Source organism: Protomyctophum bolini (assembly GCF_963924005.1).
Source record: "Protomyctophum bolini genome assembly, chromosome: 22".
NCBI classification, from domain to species: domain Eukaryota; kingdom Metazoa; phylum Chordata; class Actinopteri; order Myctophiformes; family Myctophidae; genus Protomyctophum; species Protomyctophum bolini.
In genome coordinates, this window is record NC_137883.1 from 24,873,109 (window position 1) to 24,896,124 (window position 23,016).

The window sequence follows — 23,016 nt, forward strand, 5'->3', positions numbered from 1 at the left end:
ATATATTCACGTCTGGGCCTATATATATTGTGATCGTTGACTTAATATGGACAAGATTTATGATGGCGTGGCGATGCACACTCACATAGAGAGACACCGGCCCTAACAAGACAAAGAAGACAGAGCGAACGGATTGGAGGAATGTAGACATACAGTGGGTTTTAATTTAATTTGAAGGCCCCCCGAGTCAATCTGCAAATGTCTCTCTCTCTCTCTCTCTCTCTCTCTCTCTCTCTCTCTCTCTCTCTCTCATTCCAATTTCCAATACTTTTACTTCTACTCCACTACACTACATTTCATTAAATATTCTGATGAATTGAAAATGGAGGACCTCAATGGAAACAAGCCTTATAGTGCTTTCTTGGGTTTTTACTTCTCTCAGCAGACCTTGTATTGAACTGTACTAATAATCAATCAATCAGATGTACAATATAATAGTATAAAAAATTGGACATGCATATTCCAGCAAATAAGTAGGCCTACTTTACTTTACTTTACTTCCCACCACTGAACTTAAGCTACAGTAAATGGTAAATGGTGCATTTATATAGCGCCTATATATCCAAGGCGCTTTACATAGATTGCATTACATTTACCCATTCATACACCGATGGCGGCGAAAACCATGCAGGGTACCGACCAGCACATCAGGAGCAATTAGGGGTTCAGTCAGAGTCTTGCTCAAGGACACTTCGACACTAACTATGGGGGAGCCCGGGTTCAAACTGGCAACCTTGTGGTTACCATCAATCCGGCCACTCTACCCCTGAGCAACCGCCGCCCCACAATACATACAGTATAGCTACACAGTATGTGTGGCTACAATTCCTGTAGCCGTGGCTGCTTTGGGTATTGGATGCAACATAAAAGAAGCTTTAATAAATAAAATATATGCCAACCATACAGTAAACAATCATTATCACTTTTATTGGCTTCAAAGGGAATAATAAAAGGATTTCTTTCAAAGCCGTCTTCTCCTTTATGTATTGTGTTGGAATCATTATAGCAGCTTCTTCTGACGTGTCATACATAACATAGTGATACATTAATAATGCTTGAATATGCTCAATAAACAGGCTAAATTTAGACTACAGGCTTACTACATGTGGTGGGGTGCAGGCGGCAGAATATTTGTGCACACTCAGCAGATAGTGTGTGCTGTCTTGTTTTCTGTGTGCAGCATGCATTTGTTTATTTGTCTATATAGAGCAGTGGTTCTCAAAGAGGGGTCTGGAGAAGTGCTGTTTTCAAGATGAAAAAGGGTGATGGTCTGAAGAAAAAAAAGGAGAAAAAAAAGAAGACGGAAGCGCGCCGTCTACAGCGGACATGAGCCGCGAGAGGCACATTGCCGTTACAAGAAGTCACCCGTTTGCCGTCTTGGGAGTCAGAAAAGAAGATTAGGAGCTCTATTGTCGTCCATGCTAAACCCCTTATCCCTAAACGTCTTTGCCTTTTTGTTTTCTTTTACAATTTTTAAAAACATTTTTGAATACCGGTAGTTCAAATAGCCGATCTACATCGACACGTAGTGAGCTTGTAGATTGGCTATTTGAACTATTCAAAAATGTTGTTCAAAATAGTAAAAAAAAAAAAAAGGCAAATAAGTTTAGGGATAAAAATAGAGCCCTAGATCTGCTATTTTTGAGGGGCGCCCGCCCCTCCTATACACAGGTTTAATGTTTGTCTTTGTAAACGCATTGACAATGAAGAGCCTGAGCAATCTGCCGAGCACATAATTAACACCTGCCCCCTGGCCTCTTCCACGTGGGACCAGAGACAAGGGTGTGGCTACTCGAGTTGTGTTTGCACCGTTTGTTTTACATCCCCATTACATCACCTAATCAACATGATATAGACTTTAATATATTAACGCCCCTCACTTCACATGGGTGTGATTTTTGAATAGCCAACCTGCAAATGGATGAAGTGGTTCAAATAATTGTGATGCTGTACTAACACATTTAGCTGGGGACCCCCTGGAACCCCCTCCCCCAAGGACAGCCTGGGGGTCCCTGCCGGACCACTGCATGCAGTAGCTTCAGGGGATAACTCTGCGGGTACTTTCACACTGGTATAAACCTCGTGAAAGGTTAGCCTATGAAGAAGACTGCATCATAATCTGCTTATAACAAATAAGCCATCATTTGAATACCGACGGATGTACTATTCAAGAGTTGTGCTCCGAGGCGTTACATAACGCCGTTCCACTATTGAACATTATCCTTTAGTGTTCATGAAACAGAGCTGACAGCGATTTCATGGCAAATCCCCGAAGTAGCGGGAAAAGAATAATAGTTTTCATTGTCCCGCTCAGCTTGGGGGGCTGGAGTAGAGTGGTAATCAGAAAGTCCCAGGTTCGACCCCTCGGCTCACCCTGTCTATGTGTTGAAGTGTCCTTGAGCGGCATACTTAGAAGGGGCACTTCAGAATCTGAATCACTTATATTTTAAGGGAGGCGAGCACAGTAAACATCTTCAACCCATTAAAACCTGCAGGGGCCGATATACAAATGCCTTCTATAGCAGTGGTTCTCAGAACGTTTTCTCTGCATTCTGTTCCCACTTCCCATACAGATTTCTTTGTGAACAACAAGCTACAGTATATTCAACTGCCACAAACCAAAGAATGGAACATTGAGGTACGATGATACTATTGTGCCACCAACACGTGGAATGCCTTGCATGGTGTCATCCAGTAAAGTATCTGCAACACTGGCTTCTAAAAAGAAATGGCCCGAAAAAGGATATGTCTGAAAAAAAAAGTGCTGTAAATAAGCACATTCTCTGAAATCCTGCCTTGACTATAAAAATGCATATTCCAGCAAATAAGTAGACATACCTCAAAATTTTACTTAAGTGCAGCACTTGCAGCAAATGTACTTTACGTTACTTTCCACCACTGAACTTAAGCTACAGTAAATGGTAATTGGTGCATTTATATAGCGCCTATATATCCAAGGCGCTTTACATAGATTGCATTACATTTACCCATTCATACACCGATGGCGGCGGAAACCATGCAGGGCACCGACCAGCACATCAGGAGCAATTAGGGGTTCAGTCAGTGTCTTGCTCAAGGACACTTCGACACTTGGAGATCCGCCAGACTCCCACATTGAACACTTTCAAGTCTGCACTGAAGAGACATTTGTTCACTTTGGCTTTTGGCAACTAGTTTTGTTTTTTTGTTTTTTGTTTTGTAAAGCTTTTTAGCTTTTTTGTAACTGCGTATGTGCAGTACAAGTCTGCTGTTTCCCTTTTTTCTCATCTGTAAATAATAGCTGTGTATTTGTCTCCAGTACATTTTTGTGTTATCCTGTTACTGTATGTCCAATTGTCCGTTCCGTTTACATCTTCGACTAATACAGTATTCAATCAATCAATGATGAACTGGGCTGAGAGAGGCTATACCGAGCAAGATGCTGGGTGAGTGACCACCCACTGGGAAAGTGACCACCCACTGGGAGAGTGACCACCCACTGGGTGAGTGAACGCCCGCTGGGAGAGTGAACGCCTGCTGGCGCGATGACCACCCGCTGGGCCACGTGTCTCGTGGCTAATCACAGCAATTGAAGGCAGGATTTTGAGGACAACAGTTTTTTTTATGCTTTACACAAAACAGAAACCAAGGAGGGAGAGATCACAGTAATCCTCCAAAGCTTTCTTCCTCCTCTACGCTGCAAATCTTCATCGTCGGGGTTCATTTGTATTCACTCTCTGAGATAAAGACCTATAGGGGTCCCATTCAGTTCTATCTATCAATTTGGTTGGGGATCCCCTGGAATCCCTTCAAAGACCCCATGCATGGCCTCGCTTTGAGAACCACTGTGATAAGGAATCTATAAGTGCAGTGTAGTCTGGAAAGGACTGAGATCTCCTTTCGTGAGTCACGGGGAGAGTATGAAAAGAGGATAGTTCAAATTCAATATAAACTCAACATGCACTCAACTGGACAGGAGTGCCCCCTTTTGCAGGGCGCTAGCCCCTCCAACATCTGGCGTTGTGTGTTAATTTGTGTGATGTCATGTGTGTGATCAAGTCTATGGACTTTTTGACACATTTGTGTCAAGTGACTGATGTATTTGTGTATATGAGTAACTATATATACATCTTCACAATTGAGCACATGCAAATTAAATAATCCTATAATAGAACCATGAAGCCTGTGTTAATGTTTGTCTACGTGTTTGTTTAAAGAAGTGAAGTGCGGCCATTTTTGGGGCTTTTCAGCCTTGATAGTACACAGTCGAGAGATACAGGAAACGCGGAGAGAGACAGGGACAAGCAGCAAAGGTCGCCGGACTCGGGAATCGAACCAGTGTCTCACATTATGTGATATATGCGCCTCAGCCAGCGGCGTCCCAACAAAGTGCTCCTTTTAACCCCTATCTGCTCAACCCTTTGAGCAGTGGGTGAAGCAGTAAAAGTGAAGTAATGCTCCCCTCACCCCCGGCCCCCGGGGGGGGGGGGCAGTAAATACTCCCTTTTCCCGACATCCACGGCTGTATACGGGTATTAAAGATTTATTCGTTGGTTCTCTGCTAATGGGAGTTGTAAAAATGTAATTGCCATGGTATCTTATCAACTAACGTTCTGTAGCACTGACTGTCAGCGTTGCTATAAGTCTGCTTGTTATAAGAGACTTTGGGCTTGTTTTCTTTTCTGGAAAGTTTCTTGTAAATATTAATTGACAGTTACGGGTTGTTTCTAAAGTGTAGTTGCTTATTTGGGCTTTCTTCCAAATGTTTTGTGTCCCTATATCTCCCACCTGAAAATGTTTTGTGATCTCCGTTTACCATTTATACCCCGTCAGACAGACAGTGTTGCTCGAAATAAATATAGGGTTGTTGTTGGGCAGAACCCTCTTATCGCCATACTGTATACTTTTTGTGTTTGTGTTTTTTTCATAAATTAATGATCTAGGCTACTTGATCGTACAAAAGCATCACAAGTAGAAGATCCGCACGATGTTTTGATCTTGCCGTTCTGCTACTTTGCTGTTTTTTTATTTGAATCCTGAAAAGTTACTTTTGGACATGGGCCTCTATACTGCAGGGGTTCTCAACGTTTTTAGCTGGGTACCCCCGGAAATGCTTTGGCAATGTCTCGGGACCCCTGCCCCGCCCCCCAATATAAATTGACTGCTACAATAACCTTAATAATAGAGACAATACACCATAAATAAATACTGAAAGCAGATATAATCATTATGGAAGGTGTATACATGTAGCCTACTATGTGTACTATATGTAAACTCTTCATTTCCACTTTCCAGCCATTCAGTTGCAAAAAGAAAATGTTTTGGGGAACTCCCCGAGGGGTCGCGACCCAAGGGTTGAGGACCCCTGCTCTACTGTACAAGGTGTACGTCCACCCGACAGAGACAATGTATCCACTATCCAGTATAGCCTGGCTCACAATGCTTCTATTTTCGGCTAAGTGATACTTCCATACTACTACAGTACAAAACAGTGCAGACAACAACAACAACAACAACAAAACAGCAAGCGATATGAGACATACTGTATCACTATCAGTCCCGCTGCTGCACAACTCCTCTGTTTGCACCAGACTATTCTATTTCTACTTTGTTCATCCCACGATTTTGTAACCCAATTTTTCACCCAGTGTCAATTATCTAATGTAATATAGTACTCCCTCTGTCAACCTGGGGAGAGCAACGGACTGACGTCATGCTTCGTTCAATGCATGAGGAGTCCAAAGCCTCTTCTTTTCACCTGACAGGGGGGAGTTTCCCCAGTTAGACGTATCGTGTGGAAGGTTATTCCAACCAGTTCCTTTCCCCTCCATCAGGTGCGGCCGGCTGGCCAGGGGGAATTTTTTTGTGTTTTTCTGTACATTAAATCCTTATTTGGTCATGCTACAGTGTGACATAAAAGCCTCAAAAGTATAGCAGATCTGCAAGGTTGAAACAAATCACAAAGCAACGCGTTTTGATCTTGTCCATCTGCTACTTTAGCCGTTTTTAAATTTTAATCCTGAAAAGTAACCGTTTTGGACAGAAACGATGGCATCGCTGCCAGCAGAAACGTCTGTGTGTTGGTTCAAATAATATTGAACCAATGAAAAGTATTAAAAGGTGTCTCAGCCAAAACCTCCTAACTCCATTGGCTCTTCAAACAGTGGAGCGGAGGGGAGAGGAGAGGAGAGGCGAGGCGAGGCGAGGCGAGGCGAGGCGAGGCGAGGCGAGGCGAGGAGAGGAGAGGAGAAGAGAGGAGAGGAGAGGAGAGGAGAGGAGAGGAGAGGAGAGGAGAGGAGGTCAACGTTATTAGTGCATTAATTGCTTGTTCCGGGGCGAGGCGACTGATGGATTGTATGGAAGGTGATCAAAATGAGAGGTTGGTGAGATGTCCGTGTGTGGTGTGTCCACTCAGAGCAGGCCGGTGGCTTCTGGAGAAACCAAACCGTTCATGTAGTAAGTTCACTTACTTAAGCCGATCTACAATTTGAAAACTTGAAATGGGATATTCTGCATATAGTACTTTCTACTTTTGGTAGCCTACTTTAATGTACATTTTGACACCAATATACTTTTGTACTTTTTCCACCACCACTGTAATTGAGTTCACACTCGACACAGCAGCTCCTCGGGTTCTCCTCGGCAATAACACCTGCCACGTGTGAAGTGGATCGGATGAGCGCTTCACGAGATATGTCTGCTCCGTCCTGTTCTGGAGAACCGTTAATCCCATCAACCCGACACTCAACACTGCACTTCCTTTGCCTGCAGGTCTCCCCGAAGCGGCATAGCAACACCGTGTAACCACACGGCTCCCACAAGTCAATCACATGAGCCAGCGGCTTCTGAGAGATACGCATGTGACTTAATGTGATTGAATGTGATCGAATGAAAATGAATTCTGTTATTGAGTTGATAAGAATTAGGTGTTGGAATAAAATACAATGGGAAAAAATACATTATATATTAGAGCAGAGAGACGCACCAACGTCAAACAACTCCTATTAGGAATATTAACCACATGAACCATAGCATCCATATTCTATAGGTGAGGCAGTCAGGCTGCTGAACAGCTGACGTTGCACTGTAATGCACTGACTCTTTTGTTTGTTTCTTTATTTTGCATTGTGTTTTTCTCTACACTAGTGTATACTTATTTCATTGTATTTATACGCCATATTTATACATTAAGACAAATAAACCTGAACCTTGAAACTACTGCAGGTGCAAACATTTGTCGAAAATAGCCAATCTACAAGCTCGCAGTGCATTGCAAGCTTATAGATCAGCTATTGCCTTCAAATCTATAATAGTGAAGGCGGAAGCAGTCCTTTAGCGCACCGCAGGGGACTCCAGTCAATTAAGTGTGGGGTTATATATAGATATATATATAGGGTTTAAGTGGTTTTTAATGCAATGCCTTCCTCAGATTTCATGTACAGTATAGGTATACTGTACATGTACAAAGGTCTCCATTTGCACTGGTGTGTACACAGTGGTTCTCAAAGTGGGGTCCGGGGACCCCCAGGGGTCCTTACGTACATGAGCATGATATACATATATATATATGGAGTCAAATGCACATTCTTTAGAGAACCACGGACGTGCACCTATATGGAGATTTGATTTTCAACCTGCATTGATGTCAGACACAACAGAAATGCACCTACAGACACTAGTAATGCGAGATTGACTCAGACACAACCATTCAACATGAACTGTATCACACAGAACATAAACCACAGACACTGACACACAACATAAAGGGACCCACAAAACGTGCATGCATTATGGAGGTGCATTATGAAGTCACACGCCATCGGTTGGATCAGAGGTTGCGACAAATGTAATAATAATAATAATCGAATGAAGTGGTGGAAATTCTGGATGAATCAGAAAATGTTGAGGCAAGAGGAGTCGGAGGTGGCCATGGATAATTAATTATACTTTAATCTAATGGACGTCATGTGACTCGCGGGTCAGCGGTGCGGTAATCCCTCGAGAACAGATTCCGAGCTGCGCTGCTGAATCTGTCGGCAGGGACATTCAGAACGTGAGAGGAATGAAAACGGTATAGGATTACAGCGGCAGGCCCTTACCTTGGGTGGGTTTGTCTCCCTGACAGTGTCTGAGTCAGACCAGCGGTGTTTGAGCTGGGAGGAGCTGGGCCCACACTCACAGAACGTCTGCAATGCATGGAACAAACAGACAGGAGGCCAGTGTTGGTGTGTGTGTTTTAGTTAAGTGTTTTACTTAAGTAAAAGTGTCAATACTGAAATATAGAAATACTCCGTTACAAGTAAAAGTCCGGAATTCAAAATGTACAAAAGTACAAAAGTATTGGTATCAAAAATGTATTTAAAGTACCACATGTAAAAGTACTTATTTTGCAGAACATGTCCTCAAAATTTAAAATATATAAAAATCTTTTGAAAATAGCAGACCTGGGGGCGCCCGCTGGCCTAGTGGTCCAGGCGCATGCCAAATATAGGCTCTGGCGTTGCGTGTTCGAGTAACATGTTACTGTATGTTTTATAATAATAATAATCAAACTAACTATATTAACTAAAGATTTCAAATAAATGTAGCGGAGTAAAAGTACAATATTTGGATCTGAGATGTAGTAGAGTGAGTATAGAAGTATTGGAAACTCGAAATACTGCTGTAAAGTAGTAAAAGTACCTCCAAATGTTACTTATCCCATTCAGGACAGGAACCCCTTTTGGTGTTTTAAGCATTATGTTATACTTTAGCTATTGAAAAATAGAAGATCTACAAGATTGTAGATGTGCTATTTTTGAAAAATCGTGAAAATGAGGCGCAACTCTTTGAATATATCCGTTCAGAGCGAACGTTTTTAACTCAAATCTTTGCTTCTGGGAGGGTCCCTGCATGAATTACATATTTTCAGATGGGCTCCGCAGACAAATACAGATAATTCTGTGGGCCCTTGACACGAAAAAGGTTGAGCACCACTGACATAGAAACATATGTTTTTCAGAAAACTTGGATTTAGAAGGCATTCTTTTTAAAATCTGACTAAATGGGTTAAGTACAGTATACTTGGTTACTTTCCACCACTGCTAACAGTGCCAATTACTTACAGCAATGTTCTCTTTTTCTTTTCTTTTTCTTTTATTAATGTATTTCAAAGAACCCCATAACAAAGCATTTGTTTCCATTTCTAGACCCTCTGAGTTACAGACCTGTAAGGGTCCATTTGGAACCCCTTCAAGGAACACTGGGGATTCCTGGACCTTACTTTGAGAACAACAACTAACTTAAACTAGGCATAATGTATGCTGGGATACGCATGTGCACAGCACACACACACACATGTCACCCACACACAAACACACGCACGCACACAAGCTCCCGGACACGCACACACACACCACCACACAAGCAGGCAAGCCTCAGGGGCCTGAATTGTTCGTGCGTGAGAAATGGGTATACACACAAATGAATATGGTTCCTACTCATACACCTATAAAGTGTTATGCGCTTGCATGCACATGCACAAACAAACACAGGATGTTGTGTGTGAGTGTGACGTGAAGTAAATGAAGGGCATATCGGTCCCGGCTCTCAAATTGGACATCAAATCATTGCTTGTCTAAAGAGCCAAATGAGATAAACGTAACTGGCAACTGATGGGCATAATGCTACAGCAGCAGACACCTACGTACACACAGTAGTTAATGGCATTCTGACAAAACCAATACAAACACAGACATTTGTACTTCTCTGTGGTATAAAGGGATTCATCTGGCCCATGTCAGGCTCACTGATTCTTCCCAGTAATGGCTTTGACTGCACTAGAACCTTGAAGTTATTTTTGTTGCATAGTAAACCTGGAAGATATGTTCTAGTAGTGTGTAGCAGACAGTGTCTATTTGGGCATAAGTCTTTTTTGGGGGGGAGGGTGAAGTATATGCCTTTAACCTGAGGAAAAGACCTGAGGACGATTCAACAAATGCCTTCTGACAGTTTTCTGAAAAACCCATGTCAATAGCTAAAGTATAACATAATGCTTAAAACACCAAACAGAGTTCAGGACGGGGTCCTGAATACACAAAACTGTTGAGGTACTTAGAGTACTTGGAGCATACATGGGCAACTGATATATTATTGATTCCAGCTGTTACAATTTAGAACATTCAAACATGACCCACTTTAATTATTTCAGTCTATATTAGTAGCTTACTAGTATTACGTTTCAATTAACATAAGTATAACTAAAATCTCGTTTTGAGCTTGCATATCGACTATTTTTGTGCAACTTTTGTGTGACATAGAATGAAGAAGTAGGGCATTCATTTACGAAAAAGGTTAAGATATGGAGATAAGCGGTTTCTGCCCGACAGTGCAATGTGGAAATACTTGTCACTGCTTATTTACGGCATACATTTTCCCTTCACACAAGCTGTGACGTGGGTGTTTGTATACAATATGTTCTAGTGTGCATGTGCATGTGTGTGCATATGTTAGTTAGTTAGTTAGTTAGTTTAATTTATTGTCCACGTGTGGAAATTCGTCTTCGGTCTCAAACAGTAAAAAACAAACGGTTACAAGTTAGGGATGCACCGAAAGTGAAATTCTTGGCCGAAAACGAATACCAAATATAGGAAACAGTTCGCCGGAAACCATTGCTGTCATGGCCGTACCTTAAAGCTACCTGATTTATGGCAAAATAAATGGTTAATGCAAAACGTCACTTAAATAATAATCACTATTATGGGTCCATGAAACATTTATTCAGCTCATTTGAATGCATTAATTGCATAAACTATTCGGTGATATATTTTCTGCCTATTGGGGCCGAAACTGAATAGGCCGAAAATGCATTTTTATCCATTTTCTGCAGAATATTTTCAGCTGCCGAATATTCGGTGCATCACTAGTTACAACAACATGCGTGTGCATGTGTGCGTAGCGGAGATAAAAGCCAGGTAATTATGAAGGCAGGGGCCTTTCTAATGGTTCCAGGAGAGTACATATCGTCCCTGACCTTCATCACCTCCGCTCCCACTAAAGGAATTGCTCAATTAGCCCAGGACAATATAAATGCCCACGCAAAGAGAGCACAGCCAGGTAGGCCTATAGCACACACGCTGCACACGGCCACACACACACACACACACACACACACACACACACACACACACACACACACACACACACACACACACACACACACACACACACACACACACACACACACACACACACACACACACACACACACACACACACACACACACACACACACACACACACACACACACACACACACACACACACACACACACACACACACACACACACACACACACACACACAGCGGTGTTGCCATAAGGAATGTGCTAGTTAACTTGTCTTATTAGTCTCTCTCCTGTTTTACTCTTTGCCCATTTCTCAGTCTGGTAAGAACACTGTGCTAGTGTGCTCACCTTCTCTCTGTGCCCACACACTAATTAAAGCTGTGCACCTGTGCCTCCTGTGTGTGTATATCAAACGCCCGCCACGCAGTGTCTAGACACAATACCGCCAATTGACCCAAAAATGAAATGCCAACACCAAAACATTAAATAATAGCTCCCGACCTACACTAACCTTTAAATGTCTAATCCAAAACAATCTGTTCTGTTCAACAGCTCCAGTTGCCAAACATACAAGGTTTCTGACCGACAGCAACTATTCTATTATTTGTGATAAATATACAAAACACTACACAGTTAAAGCACAACTACTGTATACCTAGACAATACTTAGCTGACTCCCCACCCAACCCACACCCCAGTGATGATTGATTATACGGTCTTATGGCCCTTTGACCTGTCACTGTCACTGAATGAATGTGCTCCTTTGTGAGGGAAAGGCCACGTGCAAGGAGGTGGCTGGCATCATCCAGATACGTATTCATTCATTCAAGGTGTATTTATTCTCTAAATTACACAGAGTATTAGTTAAACTCATTTGCAGTGTCGTTGAGTAAATGGATATTGTCTTATAGCCCGAGTTATTTTCCCTGTCACTGTTCACTGGCAGAGAAGAGAACTCAAGCTCCATCCCATCACCGGCTTGCCAGCCAGCCTAATCCTAACCAGGGAGGCGGGGCAGAGTGGCATTCCGAATCCGATGCACCTGCGTGCGGTTAGGGTTATAAGGTTAGGGACAGGGTTATTAATATGACATCACGTGTCGGAATGGTGGTGCATCGGAACAGCGGGCTTCAGACCCCAACCTGCACCTGCAACTAGGGTTGTCCCGATACGATCACGTGATCGGAAATCAGGGGCCGATCACGTCATTTTCAAATGATCGGGAGCTAAAAAAAAAGTGATCGGGACATCCCTAGTATGAACATTATATCCATATCATGATATTAGACTGGATATTGTCTGTGATTTTGGATATTCTACTCCTGTGATATGGCATATGTGTTCAATAAAAATATATCAGATCGGGAAAAATCTATACATTTTTAACCAAAAAACAAACCATCTGTCTTGTGAGGACCACGGCAATTGTCCTCACAATTCTATTTGTATAGTGAAATTAGTATTTTCACTACCATACCATACTTTTTATAGGGACATTTATATGGCCCTCGCAAGTATAGTAAAACAAGTACACATGCCGTAGGCTCCACTGAATTGATGTGTCAAGAATGCTTTGGGAAAAAGTTATGCTGGCATTCAGCTGGCATTGAGCTTTCACAGAAAAATGTTTCAATGGTTGCTTGTTGTGCAACGTATCATCAGTGCCAATGCCAATGCCAACAGCATCAACACTGTGTGTGTGTGTGTGTGTGTGTGTGTGTGTGTGTGTGTGTGTGTGTGTGTGTGTGTGTGTGTGTGTGTGTGTGTGTGTGCGCGCGGCGTGTATGTCTTTCAAAGATGAGCACACACAGAAGTAGCAGTTTTTCAGTGAGTTTGGAATAATATGTGCACAACTTGCCGCCAAGCATTAATCTCGTATCTCCATATTTCAACGTTTTCTGTAAAGGTTCACACCCTACAGCTAACGTGTACTTATAATATACTGTATCTGACCAAAGATCTTTACCCTTTCGCTCCAGGCACCCTCTTCCAACGTGACTGACAGACAGACAGACAGGCAGGGGGGGTAAAAACCAGGAGTAAGAGGAGGAGAATGAAGATGGAGGGAGATTTGAGAGAGAGAGAGAGAGAGAGAGAGAGAGAGAGAGAGAGAGAGAGAGAGAGAGAGAGAGAGAGAGAGAGAGAGAGAGAGAGAGACGTATTGAATCCTAATAAGTGCCCCCGGGGCCGTCGATATAGAAAGAAATCCATGTCTGTTCTTCTTGCCTAAAGCATTGCAGCTGTCTGTGCCTGTAGTACACAGAGAGGCCATACAGAGGCTGTGCCACTGCCACCACCGTTACAAGCACACACAGAACACCTGTGTGTGTGTGTGTGTGTGTGTGGGGGGGGGGGGGGGGGGGGGGGGGGGATGTAAACTGACAATGAGACTACACATGAAAGGCCACTGGCAAATAGGTTCACAGGGAGTCCTCCTCCGCGAGGCGAGGAGAGGCTACACATTTTGAGTGCGCTGCATGCCGTGAATACACAGGTGTGTCTGGCAGTAACCCCAGCCTATACGTGCACACACACACACACACACACACACACACACACACACACACACACACACACAATTTTGTATTACTTCACTTGCGATGACACCAATTTTATTTTTACCTTTTTTTCCCACTTTTAATCATATTCAAGAGTATATATCGGGCATAAGTCTAGCCCTAACTGATCCGAAGTCCCCCTTTGCGTGGGAAAGTCTCTCATTTGCAAGACTTTCCAGGCATCCCACAAGTTGAGACCCTGTCCCACATTGTCGATGTGACATTGGCAGGCATCAGTGTTCAAATGTCTTATAGTCATACTGCCCAAGTTGGCTTTCTGCTGTACAGCGCATTGTCTCTTTTCTTGCAAAATGTGTTTTTATTTTAAGCATGATAAATTAACATGAGAATAAAACAAAATGTGAGATGCCAGAGGGTTTTAATAACAAAACTACAGGCCATATTAGGCATATTTGGTCAAATATGACATCAAGGCATTTAAAGCAACTTCAGTAATAAGTTACTAACCCTGTCCGGTCCCACTTGTCCGACACAAGAGATACTTCTGTTCCTCAAATGAACAGTTTGAGGAACAGCCTAGTGAAGTAGTTATAAGCTTATAACCACAACCTGAATCTTTTCCTATAATCATAACCTATCTCCCCATTTTAACGCTATAACAATTTGTCTTGTGAGAACCAGGATTAACTGTTAATTGGTGTAGGCTACTATAGTTATAGCAGTCACAATTATAGTAATACTAATAAGTAAGTACACACAACTCTGATGAAGACCGCAAGGTCGAAACGTTAGTCTTTGTATACTTTAGCACCTAATAAAAGGCTCTAAATGTCCGTGCTGCTCCAGTCTCTTCTCCTTATACACACATGCTCTGTCAGCCGCCCCAACATCTTGGAATGAACTCCAAAACTCTTTCAAACTGAGCTCCCTCCCATCTTCCGGTATATGCTCCAAAGTTCCTTTGTAATTTACCCTGATTTATAACGTATTGTGTTGGATGTGTTTTGATTGTCTTTTGTTGTTGTATTGTATATTGTAACCTCGGCTACATTGAAAATGAGTATGAATAAAGGTGACGACAGTACAAAGGTTGTGTTTTGCAGCTCTGCACACCACCATCTCTTGACACGCTGTCTTTCCATTACCATGCGCATCACGTCGCAGGGCTTTAGTCCGCTCATCCCTGTGCCTACTAATGCTACGGCGCTAAAGCTTTAGCTACACCGCACGCTCGCACGCGCGCACGCACGCGCCCACACACACGCACAATAGTTGTGAAGACAATCAAGACATCAACATTTCAGAAAGCAGATTTTTGAATGTCATTTTCCCTATTTTCTTTGTTAACCGTAAGCCTATGTTGAAAAGTTATTTTCCAGTGCATGCCACCAGTGTGTGTACAAAGTGCAAATCAGGCCAAACTCTAAGCCCTGAATACACCTTATAAATGTCTAATCCTTATAAGTGTGAGCCTTAAAAACTACAATTTCTCTTGTGTGGACGAGGACCACGGAAATTGTCCTCACAGGCCTCTTTTCCACCAAAAGAGCTTTGGTTGTAACTGGTTCCATTCAAGATTATTGGAACCTGCTTAAAGCAGAACCATTGTAATTAGGACCAAGAGTCCCCATGCCGTTGCCCCAGGTTTGATTCCAATTAGGCCTGGCCAGCAATGTGCCGAATATGACCGCTCAAAGTGTACCCTCAATCAAAGTCAAAGGCTGTTACAGCTTCACCTTTCCTTTTGCTTGCTTGTTTATATCGTATGTCACTTCTAACATGTAGTATGGTGACACACCATCTTTGATTCCCAGTTCAGGGCCAGAAAAGTACAAAGTACTGTAGCTACTTTTTTGGTTAGAGTTCTGAACCAATTCATTTTCAGTGGAAACATTTGTTGAGACATTTTAACCACACAAGTATAGTACGTAATACAAGTATGCGCACACACACACACACACACACACACACACACACACACACACACACACACACACACACACACACACACACACACACACACACACACACACACACACACACACACACACACACACACACACACACACACACACACACACACACACACACACACACACACACACACACACACACACACACACACACACACACGTCTTTTACAGGGCGTCATGGCATTGATCCCTGTGTGGGCTTGAATGCCTTGCCTTGGCAGTGTTTGTGTCGCTCTAATCTGGCTCCACAAGCTTCAGCTGCAGAGAGGAATTCACACTTAATAGAATGTTTGGTCTTTTTATTGGTTGAACCTTGAACGCATGCACGCAACCACGCACGCCAACGACGCAACCACACAACCAAGCACGCAAGCAGTATCCTGTCTGATGTGCCACGACTTACGTTGCTGTCGGGGTGGAAACTCTGTATGTCTAAAACAACGTTCAAAACAACAAAAACATTAAAATATGGAGATACGAGGTTCCTGCCCAACAGTGGCAACGACGGCATGGAAGGAGGGCATGAGGGATTATTCGGGGGTTGACTGCGCGGTGTGTGTAAGCGTGCATGTCTGTTACGGACCTGTCTGTTTGCATAATACGTTTTTCCGCTGTGCATTGTGTGGACATTTATCTCCCTAGGAATAACGACAATTGGTTATTTAATAACATTCGGGATTGCTTGCATTTATTGCTCTCCTCATTACGGATTATAACCTGTGCATGCAGCGTTTGTTTGGCGGGGGAGTTTTAGCCGAGGTGTGTTTAAGCTTGCGGCTCGCTAAGCCGATGGAGTGGAGGAAGAGGCTTTATGCACACATTCAAGGGTTTATAATCACTTAGCAGGACTCACCACAATGGTAGGGAATGATAGACGGACGGATGGATGGATGGATGAAGATGGGGAGACTGAAAAAATATATGAAGACATTATGGGTTTTCAACAGGCAATCCCTATAGGGGTCCCCAGTGTTACTACAGGGAGGACGCCAACTCTTTGTGTGATAGGAACATTAAATCATTCACATTGTATAGCATTATAGCAACCCTACGCTCTAGGCACGGACATTCACCACAAATAGTGGATCTACAAGGTCACAACGTGCCACATTGTGACGATATAGTGCCAACTATCAAAAAGTCTATGAAGCTTATGAAATCTATGAAAAGGTTTAATCTGCAACACAACTTTATGCAGTATGTGTGGTGGTGGTCCCTGCATGCTTCATTAGTCTTTTTGAGCTAGTGGGTCCTTTGGACTGAAAAAGACCTGTATTAAGAAAAATAAATATTCTAAAATATTTTAGTTTTTGTCGTATTTGTTTTATTCATTTGTTCAGCCGTTAATGCCTGGGGCAGTAGAACATTTTAATATTTATCAGCAGTGAATAACTTGGTTGTCCATAATTAATCACGATGAATCGCAAATGAATCGTTAAATGTTACATTACATTTTAAATGTTCCCTAATGGGATATTTTCCAACTGTTTATTACTCAGGAGGGAGTGGACAAATATTGAATAGTATTAACTCAAAACAACAAGTATACTATATTGACCAGAAACCATAAAAGGTACTGCATCTACCATACAAAAATAAATACATGAATAAATAAAGCTTAAATCATAACAAGGCTAATTTAAACCCAACAGGCTACAACAGAGGGGCATATTGGCAAGCAAAGTCTAACATTATTTGAGTACAGAATCAAATTTATTTTACCCACCAAATGCTTTACTATTGGGTATACAAACACATAATGTAAAAAGATAAAAAGTCTAAGATATTTCACAATGCTAATTTGCTATTTTTGGCAGATATGTGGTTTAGGTGCATGGAATAAAGTGCAGAGCCAGCTCATCTCCAGTGTATGATGGACAACTTTTATCATAAATAAATAATAAAGCGATATGATTATCTTGAGTGCTTTTTTATCACGATAAAAAGGATAATAACTTTATAGTCCCATCCCTAGAATGGAACGATCCCTAGTGTGTTAATTGACATTCTAACCGGATGACTAATTTGCATACTTAATACTTGACGTTTGGAGGATTCCCCTGGTAACGCTATATGGACTGGGGCTAATTCCCTTAGTCTGCATCGATGATGACCTAAGGAAAGTGTCCATGAAGGGCCCTCTGTGACTTAATCTATATTCAAATGGGACAATGGACTTTCTTGTGTCTGTGTCTTAAGTCAGTCAGTCTGTAGAACTGGACATTAGAACTGGGAGCAGCACACCCATTCTGTTGGCCCTGAATGGAACATAACTTTAATTATTATAGTTTCATTGGTAACAACCTGTCTCATGTCTGTGCACTATTCCACATACAAGTGGCTGCTGTGAAGGTCTTTTGCTTCACAAACTGTACACCTCGTAGAGAGAGAGAGAGAGAGAGAGAGAGAGAGAGAGAGAGAGAGTGCGTGACATGGAGTGAGGGTCACATGTGTGGGAGGAGGGTATGCTGTATGAATGTGTGCAAACATACCACATTAATTATGTAATTCTTGTGTGCTGTAAACACTGACAATTTATTGTATTTTATGTATTTTTTATTCATTTATGTCTTTGCAAAATGAGCCAGGGGTAGGGAGGGCCCCCTAGGGCTATTTGGGGGATATTTGATTTTGTCCATGTTGCCCAGCCCTTCATAGCGTTTCCATTGTGCTTTTAATCGTTGATTAACCAAGACAGAAAGGGCCAGAAGAGCTGGTCTCGTCTGAAACCAAGCTAGAGGTTTGTAGCTATTCAATGTGTAAACGGCTAAGTGCCTTCGATCAATTGTCATTGTTTGTGTCTCATTGGCATAGAATACAGTGCAAACCTAGAAAAACGCAATTATGTGAGGAGATGAAATGCATGTCTCCTATAGGCAAACTAACAGAACACAGAGAGAAATGTTCTTCACCTTCAAAGCGATCCGGCGCGCAATGAACGGAGATGGTAGTTAGGTCCCCAAAGACAAATCACCCACTCCACTCTCCACTGCACGTCCTTGGTGCTCACACTGCAACCGCACGCACGCACGCACGCACGCACGCACGCACGCACGCACGCACACACGCACGCACGCACACGGAGGGCGGAATGTGAACAGCAGCATTGCCAGCCATAACTGCTGCAGTAATTGGTAGGTATAAAGCATGCAAGGATTATGGAGTTTAAATGATTGGACTGTGAGAGAGTGGCGGGGTCTACAGTATATTTTCTGTAGGCTCGGATATCTGTGTAAGAACGAACTGCAGTGTCTCGTCGCCGTCGTGTGAAAACCGAGCATAACCAAAACAGATTTGAAAGAATAATATACAATAGTTGTGATGAGTTGCGAGCTTGTAGATCTGCTATTTTCACTACTTTTGTGTGCCAACCACTTGAAGAAATCCCAGAACATTTTCTGTTATGATATATCCGAGACCATTAAACCGTAGGTTATGTTCAGATATAACGTTTCACAATTCGCCAATTGGGAGGCGTCCAATCTAAGAAGTACATCTTCTTTAATCCATGTGCATCTAGATGGCCAGGGTTTAAGTGCTTAATGTGCATAGATACAGGACACGCACGCACACATGGACGCACAAACGCACGCACACATGCACGCATGCACGCACACACCCCAGGCTGTGATGTTGGAACATAAATGCACAAGCAGCACTTATCTGACCATAAAAAAGTGGCTTATTGCACCATGAGGGCCTTTCTGAAGACAATACACATCTTTCTGCAGGAGCCTTCGCGTGCACACACATGCAGTCACACACGCACGCACACGCACACACGCACACGCACACACACACACACACACACTTGTAAGGGGCCACGTGTCAACTTTTGGAAAGGAGTGCCGGTCATTGATCCTCCTGTTTAATGTCACAACACGTAATCATTCACAATCCAACTTAGAGTGGTTATACTACAAACATAAGAAGCGCATCCATGTTTACATAATAGTTTCATCTGAAGCTAACTATGTGTGTGAATAACGCAGATAACAGAATCTTTGAGCGGTGGTGGATAGGTTCAAGCACTATTAGTCAGGGGATTTAAAAAATAATCTGAAAATAAATTCCTTACCAATGTGTTTGTAAAGGTGTCTAGTAACACACCTCACAAAGCCTGCGACAGCTGCTGAAAGTTGGGGTACCATTAATACAATTGAATAAAAACACTCCTTGGGTCATTTTTCTGATAATATTACCTGAATATAATGGACATGATATCCAAAGTGCACCTCGGCTCAAAAGGCGTGCTCTGTGGTACATTTGGGTACATTTGAAACCCCCTGCGTTCACAATAAGCTACACAAGATACAAATGCGAAGCAGCAGATCTGACGCCGAGTCGCTGCTCTACTGGCGCTCGTTGATGTCAAGCATGCATCCGACAATGTGAGGAAAATATAAAACACAGGACTGCAGTCGCCAACTTTGTAAGCTGCCGTTAGAGGCGGCTGCATGCCTGATCTGTCTCCACCAATGCTGCAGCAGCATTGGAAATGAATGGTAGCCTGTACGTGGCTTGATTGATTATGATCAGCTGTTAAATGGTAGCACATATTTCACATTAAATAACAACCCCTGTCAGGAAGAATAATCAAAAATGATTCTCATCAAGGACACCTCTTTTTTTTCCACCTCCACTCACGTCTCCACTTCAATCCCTCTTTTTAAAAAGACTTCCTGATTGCGATTCCCCGAGTACAGACAAGTTCACCAACACAATCACTGCTGGCATGTCATATCACATAATGTGCACACATCCAGACACCCCCCCAACACACACACACACACACACACACACACACACACACACACACACACACACACACACACACACACACACACACACACACACACACACACACACACACACACACACACACACACACACACACACAACGCATGTGTGCATGCCAAGGCCTTGAATTTAAATGACGGAGATGGATCTCCGCCCAACAGCCTTGGAATTTCAATGTAGGTGTGATAAGCAGCAAGGCAGACGGCTCCTCTAACATACAGCAATGAAGAGCAGCGTGTTCTTAATGTATACATTTGCATAAATCATCAGGATGCACACGCTATATACAAACTCTTATAAATAATACATGTGTGCAATGTAGAAACCATGCAGCAGCCGTGGTAATACAGTAGAGCTGCTGCCTTGCAGACAACGTTGAGGGCTTTTGATGCACTTTGCCAGCTCGTTGTAGGGTCAAGATCGGCAATTATGGGTCACGACTCGCAGAACACGGGCATGCCAAGTATAGTATAAATCTATCTTTATGACTACTATCACATGTTTGAAGTATAGTACAGTGAAGTTTGAAGTGTTTGAAGGTCTTTCCTTTTTTCAGTAACATTTTTATCATACGATTTTGTAACCCCTAACACCAAAGCTCCACCTATTGCGTTGCGTTGCGTTTGGACAGTGTCAAAACATGAACTGGGGCAACCCGGGGCGAATGCAACGTTGGCAGTGGAGCTCCCTTCATTGATTAAAAAGGGAACATTCCCTGCATTGACGTTGACGCCTGATGGCTGCAGTGGAGCTTCGGCCTAACACCGGGGCTCGACCGGGCGAGTCAGCGTCGCGTCTCCGCCACCGTCAGGGAATGTTCCCTTTTTAATCAATTCAATTCAATTCAAAGGGCTTTATTGGCATGAGAAAACATACGTTTACATTGCCAAAGCAATGAAGGGTGGCTCCACTGCCCGCGTTGCGTGACTGCATTAAAATTGCCCCGGTCCCGGTGGAGCCCCGCCGTAAATTGTAATCCCGGTTGCTACTCTCCCTCTGCCTACCTGGGGAGAGCCCCGAATTGAGCTCATGCTTCCTTCAATGCATGAGGAGTTCATATTTGTTTAACAGCACCATCATCAGTGTCGTGTAGCGTTGTGTTGAATTCCTCGTGACATTTTCAGACATTTAACCACTTAAACTGACAAAACTTATAGAAAACATGACCTGTGGCTCTGTACACCTTTGTCCCTCTGCACCCCAAATGTCTTAGCTGAAAATAACCAATCGTAAAAGATCACAATGCATTGCTCTGTGGCACGTTGTGAGCTTGTAGATCTGCTATTTTCGGCAAACGTTAGCAGTTCCCACAAGAATAGCAAAATATAGAGTTAAAGTGATCAATGTAAAAAAGAAAAAAATAGATGGGCTGTTGTGTGTGCCTGTGCGCGCAGCGTGTCTGTGTGCACGCGTTTATGTCTATATCTGTCTATATGGGATACCCTCCATCTCTGCCAGACTGACCTTGGCAAAGAAAACAGTTTTTGATGTTGATGGTGTGAGACGAGTGTGTCTGTTTGCTCACCCCTGGCTTTTTTCGTCTCCCAACCCCTCCCCTTGCCTTTCAAAGTTCAAAATGTCATTGCACAATTATTCGATGCCGGGTGGAAACCTCATATGTCCGTTCCTTTTTTATTATTACAAAAAACATTTTAAAAGTGAAAATAGATGATCTAAACTAGGCTCACGGTGAGCATGTATTGCAGTTTTCATTGCTTTTGTGCGACACTCTGATGTGATTGTCCAGCTGAGACAAATGGCAAAAGTCAGGCCTTTCCTTATCGCTGCAGACCTGAAAAGGTCAGCCATGCTTTTATCTCCTCCAGACTTGACTAGTGCAATGCACTTTATTTGGGTAACAGGCCGGCTCTTGACTCTAATAGAAGTGAGCCCATTACACCAGTCCTTCATGCCCTTCACTGATTACCTGTGAGTTTTAGAATCGATTTTAAGACTTTACTGCTTGTTCTTCCTGCATCTGTGATCTTTTATCCCCCTAAGCCAGGCCACTGCCTGAGATCATCCAGAAGGGCCCGATTGACGTTTCCAAAGTCACTCAGGGTCACCAAGGGTGACTCCCTGCCTGGGATCTCAGGCAGGAAAACTCAGTTTCCTCTTTCAAGTCTGAGTTTTAACGCACAGCTTTTTATTAATTTTTGAACGGTTGTATTTGCATTTTTGCTATTATTGCGACTGTAGGTCACATTTACTATGAAAACCTGCATCTCCCGCCCGTCCCTCCGTTACCGTTAGTTCGTCACCCCACGCCTCCATATATGGTCACGCCTCGTGACATCACACCTCCATATATGGTCATGTCTTGTGACATCACCGTGACATCACGCCTCCATATATGGCCACGCCTCGTGACATCACGTCTGCATATATGGTCACAGCAACTCTACATCTGACCTCAAACCCTTACATCTCCATATATGGAGCCTGTTCTGACATTCCATATGTTGATCCACCCCCCCACCCGTCCTTCCTGTTCTGTCATTCCATATGTTGATCTGACCCCATCAAACCATGTACACTCAAGACACACTCCATATACAGTATGGCCAGTACAGAATTCATTCCATATGTTGATCTGACCCCTCATGCCAAAGCGCCAGCGCTCATCCAGCAGTCTGCCGT

At 43.0% G+C, this 23,016-nt stretch overlaps 1 protein-coding gene across 1 annotated transcript in view; it reads right to left on the reverse strand.

The window, feature by feature from the left end:
- The window catches only part of fibcd1b (fibrinogen C domain containing 1b), a gene marked incomplete at both ends in the record, with an annotated part of 187,136 nt that overhangs the window by 126,844 nt on the left and 37,276 nt on the right, over nt 1-23,016 (reverse strand). The window contains one exon of the mRNA XM_080755994.1: nt 8,079-8,165. Coding sequence (XP_080612120.1) covers nt 8,079-8,165 — 87 coding nt within the window. The remainder of the gene's footprint in view (nt 1-8,078; nt 8,166-23,016) is intronic.